Raw genomic sequence first — 12,059 nt, forward strand, 5'->3', positions numbered from 1 at the left:
TATAATTTGAGTAAATTTTATAAAATAAAAAATTTGATATCTGGGCACGTTCAGCTTACAAGGTGTACTAAGGATGCTTTAAATTATAAAAGCAGTCCTCCACAACAGCAATCAATAATATATGAGCTCATTACTAGTTAGCCTCCAGACCTTCTAAAAAAGGGGTGGGTGATCAATTTTCCCAAGGTGCCACATGAGAAACTGGGAGTGTTGTGGAGGGCCACACTGACAAGATGAATTAATTCTGTCACTTCTCCTCAATGATTATTTTTATCTGTTTATAAGCTTATAAGAAACAGCCCCAGTTTCTCGTGTGGCCCCTTGGGAAAATTAATTCCCCATCCTTGCGCTAAAGTCTCTTTTACACAAAATAAAAAAACCATCACAAAATGTTTCACTTGGACTGCTACAAATATATAGTGAGAGTTACTGCTACAAAATAAATGCAAATCATGTGTGTCAACAGACATGCAACAAGCTGCTTTTTTTCGTTTATTTTTACTTGTTTAGATAACTGGGACAATGCACAATACATTTATTGTAGCCCAAACAATATTTTATACTGTCTTTGGGCCCACCGAGTCCAGTTAAGCTACTCGCTGAAGCCTTTACTTTGAAAGGTCACGGCGGAAATTCTATATTTACATTGGCTAACTTGGCGTGATGGCTTTAAATGGGAATACCCCATGAGCTGCTGTGGAGTCTCCTTTAAAAAATCTTAACGCGTCACTGGGATGCGGTTGCTGGAGCCGGACACCTAGCCGACCATCCCCGCTTATATATGCCCACCACCGGTAGGCCGTTTTATTCCCGTGTTATTCTTCGTTTTTAAACGTGTGTGTCATTGAAATGTTTACATTAGCCTTTTATCCTGTGCTGTTCAGGCAGTGACTCGCTAACGACTTCCAGAGACAACCTCTCATACAGAAATAGTTCGCCGGTGTTAAAATTAGATAGCTTAGTGTGCAAATGTGTGCTATTAATAATGCAGTAGCTGCTGGGGAGATCCGGCTTGCGCTCACTTGGCTCAAGTGCGCACCGGAGCTGCAGGTTGCGGGACGTTTACGTTCCTGGAACCTGCCGGTCTCGTGTTATTGGACACTTTCTGTTAGGTAGGAGAAAAGTATGCACCCAGTGCCCTTTGTCGCAGTCACAGGTAGATCTACATTGTAATACTGGTTCAGCACTACGCCTGTAAAACAGCCTGCCCCGTAGAGCACACTTCTTAATCACATTCTGAGTTGTTCATCATCAGCTCACATAAGTCTTTGGATTTTAGTGGAAAAAGCACTCAGATTTCCACTTAAATGTATACTCTAATAATTTTCAGAAATGCTACTTAAATGTCAGAGTTGGCATGGATGAAGTGGCACATATGAAGCATTTATATGTTGTAGCACAAGTTGAATAAAAGGGGTTAAATTTTAATCCAAGCAGTGTTTGGTTTTGGTAACCAGGGTAAAAAATAATCATGTTCTATTCTGATGTGCCACTTTTAATATTTCTTACCTTGGAAGGAAAATACGCAGTTGGATTTGATAATGGCCAGGGGTGGGTGTACTTAAGTGGAATTTTCAGGCTGTGCTTTATTCAAGTAAAGCACAGATGCTTTATGGGGCGATTTTTCTGACAACTTTTTACTTTTACTCCCTACATTTCTACACAAATATCTATACTTTCTACTCTTTACATTTCCCAAAACAGGCTCGTTACATTTGGTTTTATGCATCTGAGGGGAGTTTTTAATTCCCATCACTGCACGCCTTGAAATCATCAAACCGGTTTGAGCCCAGAAGGAGGGAACAGTAATACACAGAAGACAGTCCTGTTGGTGTATCCATCACCAGGGCTTATTGCATACAAAGACATGAAACGTATCAAAATTATATAATTTTTGTTTCATTTATATCGCATACTCAGGGGTTAAAATCAACCGGCCTGATCTGGAAAAGCTGTTTTTGCTGCAGATGTCAATAAGTTGTGGTCGCTGAACTTCTGCAGTTTCAAAAGCATCGTTTCTATCAGCTCAGCAAACATCAGCAAACACACAAACAGTTTGTGTGCAGCTTGTCACACAGTGTGTCCGCTAGCTAAAGGTGCAGCTGCTGCATTTCCCCGGGAGAGAAAAGAATAACAGATACAGTAACTTCCCTTGAGATTATTTTTAAAGGTAAGGACTGCTCAGTGGCTTTGATAAAGTGGAAAAGCTTACAAGTAATGCGCTCATTTTTAAATCAGATAGTGGATCTGTATTTGACGTGAGGTTATGTTTTGAAATGTCCTGCAAAACAAAACAAGCGTATACTAATTTTTTTTATTCTAAGGTTACATGAAAGCAGTTTAGCTCTGGATAAACAGGTTAGTTTGGCAAATTTCCAGCAAAGCTGTGTTGCACTGGTGCCCGTGGCTGGGGTGTTCATGGTTAGGTTAACATCAATTTAAGCTGAAGATGCTTAGATTCATTTATTGAATTCCACCTTTAATTCAATTCAATTCAATTCAATTTCATTTATATAGCGCCAAATCACAACAAATAGTCGCCTCAATGTGCTTTGTATTCTGGGTAAAGACCCTACAATAATACAGAGAAAACCCAACAGTCAAAACGACCCCTTATGAGCAGCATTTGGCAACACTGGGAAGGAAAAACTCCCTTTTGACAAGAAGAAACCTCCGGCAGAACCAGACTCAGGGAGGGGCAGTCATCTGCCCCGACCGGTTGGGCTAAGGGGAGAGAAAAAAAGACATGCTGTGGAAGAGAGCCAGAGATTAATATCAATTAATGATTAAATGCAGAGTGGAGTGTAAACAAAGTAAATAAGGTGAATGAAAAGAAATAGTGCATTATGGGAACCCCCCCAGCAGCCTAGGCCTATAGCAGCATAACTAAGGGATGGTTCAGGGTCACCTGATCCAGCCCTAACTATAGGCTTGATCAAAAAGGAAAGTTTTAAGCCTAATCTTAAAAATAGAGAGGGTGTCTGTCTCCCGAATCCAAACTGGGAGCTGGTTCCACAGAAGAGGCGCCTGAAAGCTGAAGGCTCTGCCTCCCATTCTACTCTTAAGTATCCTAGGAACCACACGTAAGCCAGCAGTCTGAGAGCAAAGTGCTCTGTTTGGATGATATGGGACTTTAAGGTCTTTGAGATAAGATGGGGCCTGATTATTCAAGACCTTGTATGTGAGGAGAAGGATTTTAAATTCTATTCTAGATTTAACAGGGAGCCAATGGAGAGAAGCCAATATGGGAGAAATCTGCTCTCTTTTTCTAGTCCCTGTCAGTATCAGCTGAAGGCTTTTCAGGGAGCTTTTAGGACAGCCTGATAATAACGAATTACAATAGTCCACCCTAGAAGTAATAAATGCATGAATTAGCTTTTCAGCATCACTCTGAGAAAGGATGTTTCTAATTTTAGAAATATTGCACAAATGCAAAAAAGCTGTCCTACATATTTGTTTAATATGTGCATTGAAGGACATATCCTGGTCAAAAATGACTCCAAGATTTCTCACAGTGTTACTGGAAGCCAAAGTAATGCCATCCAGAGTAAGTATCTGCTTTGACACCATGTTTCTAAGATTTGTGGGGCCGAGTACAAGAATTTCAGTTTTATCTGAATTTAGAAGCAGGAAATTAGAGGTCATCCAGGCCTTAATGTCTTTAAGACATTCCTGCAGTTTAACTAATTGATGTGCGTCATCTGGCTTCATTGATAGGTAAAGCTGAGTATCATCAATTTTCATTGTTATGCAGATGCTCAGTATCATCTGCATAACAATGAAAATTGATGCAATGCTTTCTAATAATACTGCCTAAGGGAAGCATGTATAATGTAAATAAAATTGGTCCTAGCACAGAACCCTGTGGAACTCCATAATTAACCTTAGTGTGTGAAGAAAACTCTCCATTTACATGAACAAATTGGTGTCTATTAGATAAATATGATTCAAACCACTGCAGTGCAGTACCTTTAATACCTTTATACCAACTGTATTTATATTGGGTTACATCTTGTTGAATTCAGTTGTGTAAATCCACAGTAAACCTCCAGAGGAGCAGCACAGGTCAGCTGATCACAGCCTGTACACAAAGAAAATCTACTGGAGCTCACAATAGAAATTACTGTGAGTTGTGATCCTTTTTCCCACGTTGAGCCACTACAACTGATCTTAGGGTTCCTCCACTTGCTAAATCCCACTTTAACCCCTGATGGTACTCATTTTTCTGTTTAAGTGTAGAGGTAAAGAAAAAAAGTTTGTATTCCCATGTAGTAATATTATTTTATTATCAATATAGCACAAGGTTCAGTTAGCTTTGCACAAAAATAGCTGGTAGAAATCTCCTTCAAAAAGCTACTTTTTAACCTTCTTACTTTGAGTACTTTTCAGAACCCGTATGTCTGTACTGGAATGTCTGTACTGTTGCCACCTCTGACAATGGCTAATTTTTCACACGTACTTCTAAGAGGAATGTATCCCTCCTTTGCTTTTCCTGCTCTAACATGTCTGACAATTGATTGTCATGTCACGCCATGTACACAAAGACGTGCCAAAGCATTTTATGTTAAGTTTTGGGTGTGTTTTTGGCGTGTCCTGTCTGTTTCCTCTCAGCCCCAACCGGTCACAGCAGATGACTGCTTAAAACTTGACATGAAATCTGAGAAGGGGCTACAAAAAATACTTTTATAGCTTTACATTTTTCAAAATATATATACTTCTGTTCATCTTCACTTCAGATGAATAAAAGCTTTTTTTTTTTTTTTTTAACATTCCCACCACTCTTCTGTGACTTGATTTACAACATGCCTGTAAAAGAGGAAGCCTTGTGCAATATATCAGCTATGTAAACATGAGACTGGCACTGTTGGGAGATGTGGCCTCTAGGTTTTAAATAAATTACTTTAAAGAAATGAAGGAATGTCTGTGTGGAAAGTGATTTAGATATTAGAGTACGAGCATTTGGCCTTCATTGAGGCTGTATGTTTCTTTCATTACGTGTAATGAACATCCTGTTTATGTGGTCCTTTTGTTTCATTTAAACTCCCTCTCTTTACTCTTGTAAACACAAGTTTCCCCTTCAGCTCATAGCCTCATTAAGAGTCTTTATGCATTTTGTTGTTTTCCCTGCGTGGTTCGGTGCTTCAGTTTAATTTAACCCTGAACTCTTTGATTTAAACTTTAATTGGTGGCTTTCTTGGCTTCTTGCCATTATATTTTTAGATAAGGATGCAATAAAACAGTGTGCTTCAGAATCTACAGTCCTTGACCGTTTTTTTTTTTCTTTTTCTTCCAGGAAGAGACCACTCACCAACAATGACAGCGCTGTTAACCCCTGTTGCACCACAGGATCAACGTTTTTTGGTGTTCTTTGATTTTGACGAGACCATCATTTGCGAAAGCACCGATGATGCTGTGGTGCGTGCTCTGCCGGACAAAGAGCTCCCTGCCTGGCTAAAGAACAGCTACAGGGAGGGGCACTACAACGAACATATGCAGAAGGTCTTGGCCTACATGGCAGAGCAGGGCGTGTCTAAAGACTCCATTCATTCAGCAGTGGAAAAGATCCCACCAAATCATGGTCTCATGAATCTCTTCCAGTATCTGCAGAGCCAACAAAAGGACTTTGAGCTGGTCGTGGTCTCCGATGCCAATATGTATTTTATCGAAACATGGCTTAAGCACGCAGGGGTGTTCCACCTTTTCAGAAAGATTTTCACAAACCCAGCCAGTTTTAATGCGACTGGTAAGCTTGTCCTGCTTCCGTTCCACTCACATTCATGCTCCCGTTGTCCCGATAACATGTGCAAGCAAGTAATCCTTCAGGAATATTTGGTGGCCCGGCAAAAGGAGCGTCGCGGCGTGCCCTTTCAAAGGGTCTTCTATATTGGAGATGGGGCCAATGATATCTGCCCCTCTCTGGCTCTGGGGCCCCAGGACACAGCTTTCCCAAGAAGAGACTTCCCCATGCACAGGCTGCTAATGGAGTTTCAGCAGTCTGCCAAATTCAAAGCAAACATTGTTCCTTGGGTCAGTGGCGAAGACATAGTAGACTGCCTGAAGAAAATAGTGAAAGAGAGATGAGACCTGCATGTCTGTGCTTGTGAAAGAGGGACTGAAAGAGAGGGGCAAATATAGCAAAGGTGCGCCAACACTAGTCCAACTGACGAGCAGGTTATGCATAATTTTAGCCAAGCAAAAATTGAACCATTTTACAGATGTGACTAAACATACTTTATTTTCTGTTTAATGAATAACCTTTTTGCAGTCTTATCATTCAGAATGATAAAATGTGGGTTCTGTAAGGGGGCAGCATGGTGGTTAGCACTGCTGCCTCACAGCTGGAATAACATCCAGAAGGCCTGGGTTCGATTCCACCTTGGCCCGGGCCTCTCGCTGTGTGGAGTTTGCACCCCCCCCCCCCCCCGTGTCTGCGTGGGCTTCCTCTGGGTACTCCGGTTTCCTCCCACGGTCTAAAGACATGCAGTTACAGGGGCCAGGTTAATTGGTGACTCTAAATTGCCCATAGGTGTGAATGTGAGTATGAATGGTTGTCTGTCTCTCTGTGTTAGCCCTGTGACAGGCTGGTAACCTGTACAGGGTGTACCCTGCCTCTCGCCCTGTGATAGCTGAGATAGGCTCCACACACCCCCACCCCCAAGGATAAGCAGAAGAGGATGGATGGGTGGGTTCTGTAACGCAGAATACTTTTTCTACCAGCCTGGCTATTTCCCCTTGTCTCCACTCTCTATGCTAAGCTAAACTGACCAAAAGCATAAAAATAATGGTAATAGGTTTTTAATATAATGTCTGACAAGACACAATTAATCAAAATATGAGGCTGCTCCTTTGCTAGCCTCGCACAAAAGGCTATTTCTTCATTAATTGCTATTAATGATTATGCAGCATTGTAACTCCCATGGTATTGCAATTAAATTAGCTAGCAGTTGTGCTGATCAATAATAGATATGCAGTATTTATTATGCACTATGTCCTCTTTATCAAGTCTGATCTAAACGTGAGAGAACATCCTAACCAAAGTGTCTGGCGTGCTCTCAAGTTACTATTTTTGAAACAACCATCCACATTTGAAGATTTCATTGTATCTGACTTTTTTTTTTTTAGCAATGTAAACTGACAGTTTGTGTCTCAGTTTACTGTATGAGATTTTAGTGAAGTGCAGATTAAAACTGTTATCTCTGTTGATGAACTTCCTTTCGAAAATACTTCATCTAAATCTACGTAAGTAGGGTCAGGTGTTATGATACTCTCTGGGACAAAAGATCGCATGTGTCATGTAGGGAGACACAACGGTGGAAAAGAGATGAGGGGACAGGCATAGTACCTGTGCACTTCCCACCTCCCATTACTGATACTTAATCTGGGCTTGATTATACAACAGCAATCTACACCAGGCATGCTGCAGCCACATGCCTTCCTCTTGGCCTAATGTTATATCCTGTCCCTCTGAAACAAAGACAGAAAGTGTAATGCACTGTACCAATTTTAGTAACACATAATGTACTGTAATTATACCCTATTCAAACTTCTGGTTAATATTTTTATCAATAAGATGCTTTCAGTTTAGATCAGCATAAAGTCCTCCTTTATACTTGAATGTGGTCTGAGTTTATGGTGATTTTTGGTATATCTGCATAATTACCTCAACATGTAAATTCATTTATGCCTCACTAAACTTGCGACAGGGAGAAAATATAAATAAGAATATAAAAGGAGTTTGTTTTATTGTTTTAATGTTCTGTTTAAATGTATTATTGCCTATGAAGAGTTGATTCTCGTGTGGCTAATTCTGCCTGCCTTTACAAATGAGAATCTGAATCGCTAGTGTTCTGTTTCCTGGTTGAATAACATCAATGTTGGTCAAGCCGTTACAATTATGAGTAGGAAAATCTAGGTGCTCATGAAAAGAAGTGAAACAGCAACGTAGTGTGTGTGTAACTAATGAAATATTTTTAGCCTTAACAAACAAGTTGTGTAAGTGCTGGAAATTTACTTTACGGATAGTTTTAATTTCTCAGGGAGGAGAGAAGTAAACAAGTAAGGTCATGTAACAGGATCTGTTTGTTTGTACTTTTACAGCTTAACTGCTCTAAGAACAAGTTTTACTTGTTAAGTTTTCAGAGGTTCATGAGATGTAACATGGCTGAGGTCTGTCCCTGAAATTCACTGAGCTCAACACCTAATCTGTTAATGTTATGTCAGTAGGAGACTAACTTTCTGTGAACTTTCTTCAGTGTCGTACTGTAAACGTGAAAACCGCAGTACCTGCTTTAGTTTACTGTAAATCTGTCTAACAGTAAAACTTATTTGTGCAATAACTAAATGCACTGTACAGAGAGTTTATAATGGAAGAAAAACTTGATATATGATATTTTCAGGGGTACGACTCAACCACAGATCAACTGACAACATTGTCTAACCATCAACATATTACAGCAACAAAAAATTAAAAGTATATGTTGTTAACATGCTTTTTTTTTTTTTTTTTTTGTGGTTTGTTGTACATTTGATCTATGTGTGCTTTATCAAAAATCCTACTGTGTGTGTAACGTAACAGGAATATAAAGCCATTACCAGACTATGTGTTTCTGTTGTCTGCTTTATATCTGCGACACAAAATTAGCACCCCCTGAAGATGAGCTATTATTTATATAGCACATGCAAGCACAGCAGAGTTGACTAAAAGTACAGCAAGTAAAACCATCAACAAACAGGTAAAACAATATAAATACTAATAAAAGTAATAATGTTAAAAATAATTTAATAGTATGAAAACTTTGCTTTAACAGCAGAATTGAGCTGTACATCAAATTGAAGTAAAATTTTTTAAATAACATCGAGATTCTTTAGCCGACATTTAGCATATGATGCCAGGGAAGACTTAAGCTTGTCAACAACATTGTTTAGGGCTCACAGTGAGACAGCTGTAGCTACTAATGTTAGTTACATTAACATGGCCCACCCATTACCATCTAAATTCTTTAGCGGAGAGTGTAGTAGGTGGAGTGGTTGGGTCACTGTTGAATGAAGTAGCATTAATTCTGACAGGTGAGATCTTATCTGCAAAACGTTTTCAGGTGTCACAAAGGGCATATTTACCTGGAAAAACAGGGAGGTTAAAACCTGAATGTACTGAAGAGGATTAAGAGCAACCAGGCACCTACATTTAAAAATATTCACAAAATTTTAAAATCCTATATATATAAAATATCTGTTAGAGCTTAAGGTGTGTTCTGCAATTTTGATGATGGATTTGTCATTTCAGCAATTATTTCAGACAAAGTGCCTAAAAGTTTGTTTTATAGCTGTTAATAGTTGTAGATGGCAGTCCATGCCTAGGCCTGGTTCTATTGAAAATCTGTTCTTGTTAAAAGGAAGTTTTTCCTCCCCACTGTGGCCAACTGCTTCTTATAAAGGATCTTCAGACTGTTGGGATTTTCTCTTTAATATTGTGGGGTCTTTACCTTGAAAAGGGGGCAACTGTTGTTGTGAACTATGCAAATTTAGTGAGTTAGTGATGGTGGAGAAAAGCTTCCACTGCTTTTCATCTGACTATAATTTGAATGTAGTTGATCGTCTTCGCAGGAGAGCGTCAAGCCAAGAAAAATACTTTAACAGGAGACTGTTTTGTCTGCAGCTGTTCCTGAGGAAGAGTAAATTAAAAGATTAAATCGTGTTGTTAGAAATTCTCATTTTCTTGAAAATAGTACCTGAGAAATCAATTAAGATTTTGTTTAAAAGAGAAGGAACATTACAAATTTTTGTTCCCCCAGCAAACAGACCAGTAAAGCCTGGGCTTTGTTTGGAGTACTTGTTGATGTTGTTGGTTTGAAGTTTATGTTTAGGGAGAGATGACGTCAAGGCTCTGTTGATGGAATTAAAAGATGGGGGAGTGATTTGGGGGAAGGAGCACTTAACGCCATAGATGCACAGATTATCTAATCTTCTTTCTCTAAGTAAATGACATGTTTATTTATCATGAAGAGCAAGAGGAGAAAAGAAGAATGCCGCTTTGCAGGAGAAGCACAAGAGGCGGAGCGAAACTGTTTAAAAAAACTGTAATTGATTCACGCAGGAGAATGAGAGGGTAGGAGGAGGGTGGTTGGTCTTTTATCAGGTCTTGTTCTTGTGAAGGGCAGCTCCTTTTGAGCAGACATGAAAAGGCACCTCTTCACCAAAAGATGGCGCCAAGTCATTGTACAGCTATCCTATTGGCTGAGGAGTGTCCTCCAGTGTGAATGTGACTTTGATCAGTCCTTACAGTATCCCAATCATTTAAGCCAACATGGATTAATAAGAAAACAAAGTAACATCATTAGAAGTAGGGCTCCTTTGGCATAAACAGCAGTGCTGATGTGAATTCATAAACCATGGCTCACAGGATATGACAGTAAAGGCTCAAGGCTGTAGTGATGGAGAGGACACGCGGGGCGCGCCGTGTCACTATGTGAGTTTGAGATGATGCTGAAGTCAGCCAAGTAATCTGGTGATTCAGGTTTCTTACTTGTATGGCCTAATTTGTGTGTATTTAATCTGCCGTAACCTTGTTGCTGCCTTTTGACCCATGTTTGTTCCCTTCTGTCTGTACAGCATTCTTCTTCTGTGGATTGACTTCTGTCAGATTAGATAAAGACAAGTCTGTGTGATCAATCCTTTTATCCACTCTCTTGCACATTGTTCCCTCCACATCTGATTTCTTCTCTCTGATTTATTCTGTCACTCCCTCCCTTGGGTGATTCCATGTCATTGTTGTTGTCTAGCATTATATTTTCTGTTGTCAGTCCAGGACCCCAATGACACACAACAAAAAGCTGACTGTACAAAACACTTGTAGCCCTCTCACTGCTTATATATTGTTCTCCTATTCCTTTTTGTATATGATTCAGCCATCACTCACTGGAAAACATTTCTGCCAGCTCTGGGCTTTTCTAACTCTCAGCTCAAATGATCCTACCAGAATTGATCCTTCAATTGAGGTCATATTGAGCTGAGTATTAAGGAGAGAGGACATGCTCTGTCTGTATAGTCAAATAGGCAAAATACAACTTCCAGTCCAACCCCATTTTAAATGACCTCCAGTGGTAAGTGAATGGATAGAAAACCCAATTAGCATCAGTCTGTGGAGAATGATGACAAATCGTATTTGTGGATCTCAAACTGGTCAATGACAGCCTCCTGTTGTAACTCCATATATCAGGTGATACAGCCCTTCCTCCCACCAGTAACAGATGACACTCAGCTGTTGAATGCTTTAAATTGCCAGTGCTGTCTGATGATTGCATTTATGGATAACCTCATTGATTGTTCTCCATTCAATTACTCCCTCCGAGGTGAACGATAACTCAGTTAGGGGATTCCAGCCTTGTAAGAGGTCACGCTGAATTAGGATGTGAGCTGTCTGTGCCAAAGTGCTATCAGGCTGATTAGGCTTGTAAGCATTTTGACTGCTCTGAGTTTGATTCTTCTGGTGATAGTTTAGGAAAACAGTGGGAGCCAAAAGTCAGGCTAATAGCTTTAGGCAGTGGCCCTCCCTGAAAGAAAGTTAGCAACAGATAGAAACAGAAAGGAGAAGGAGCCGTGGCTTGTCTCAGCTGACGTTTATCTAACGTCCTTGAGATGAGCTGTAGATATCAAAAACAAGAGTCCTTCATTGTAGTTCGTCAGCCACAGCGACAAACAATGCCTGAATTGTTTCTGCTTGTCCTCGAGGATGCTAAAAATCATAAAATAAGCCTCCCAGCACTGAGAAGTGTTCGTGGATTTCTGAGTTATCAGCTGAATTTGTGCCAGCGTGAGGGAAACTGACAAGAAGCCAAACAGTGTTTGTGTTATTATAAATTACACTTTCATACTGCAACAAATCAGTTGAAATAGCCTAATTGTTTTATCCATTGTATGCACCCTGGACTCGTACACTGCAACTTCCTTAATTACAGCTTAGCTGTCCACCATCTTTCAAACCTCTCACTCTTAACTTTGCAGTCCGATCATATCATCTGACCATAGCTATAGATTACACTATACACCTATTTTTATTGTTT

At 39.9% G+C, this 12,059-nt stretch overlaps 1 protein-coding gene across 3 annotated transcripts; it reads left to right on the forward strand.

Annotated features, from left to right (window-relative positions):
* The first annotated feature begins 661 nt into the window (after positions 1–661).
* Positions 662–6,383, forward strand: LOC115798690 (probable phosphatase phospho1). 3 transcript variants are annotated; one of them, XM_030755626.1, is made up of 2 exons: positions 662–794; positions 5,294–6,383. In XM_030755626.1, exons 1-2 carry the CDS (start codon positions 782–784, stop codon positions 6,079–6,081), a joined length of 801 nt encoding a protein of 266 aa, XP_030611486.1. In that variant the 5' UTR covers positions 662–781; the 3' UTR covers positions 6,082–6,383. The 3 variants fall into 3 exon arrangements, with proteins under 3 accessions (XP_030611486.1, XP_030611487.1, XP_030611488.1); XM_030755627.1 differs by lacking the exon at positions 662–794 and adding an exon at positions 1,963–2,170; XM_030755628.1 differs by lacking the exon at positions 662–794 and adding an exon at positions 4,082–4,125.
* The last annotated feature ends 5,676 nt before the right edge of the window (positions 6,384–12,059 follow it).

The sequence above is a fragment of the Archocentrus centrarchus genome, chromosome 19 (assembly GCF_007364275.1).
Source record: "Archocentrus centrarchus isolate MPI-CPG fArcCen1 chromosome 19, fArcCen1, whole genome shotgun sequence".
In the NCBI taxonomy this organism is placed as follows: Eukaryota; Metazoa; Chordata; class Actinopteri; order Cichliformes; family Cichlidae; genus Archocentrus; species Archocentrus centrarchus.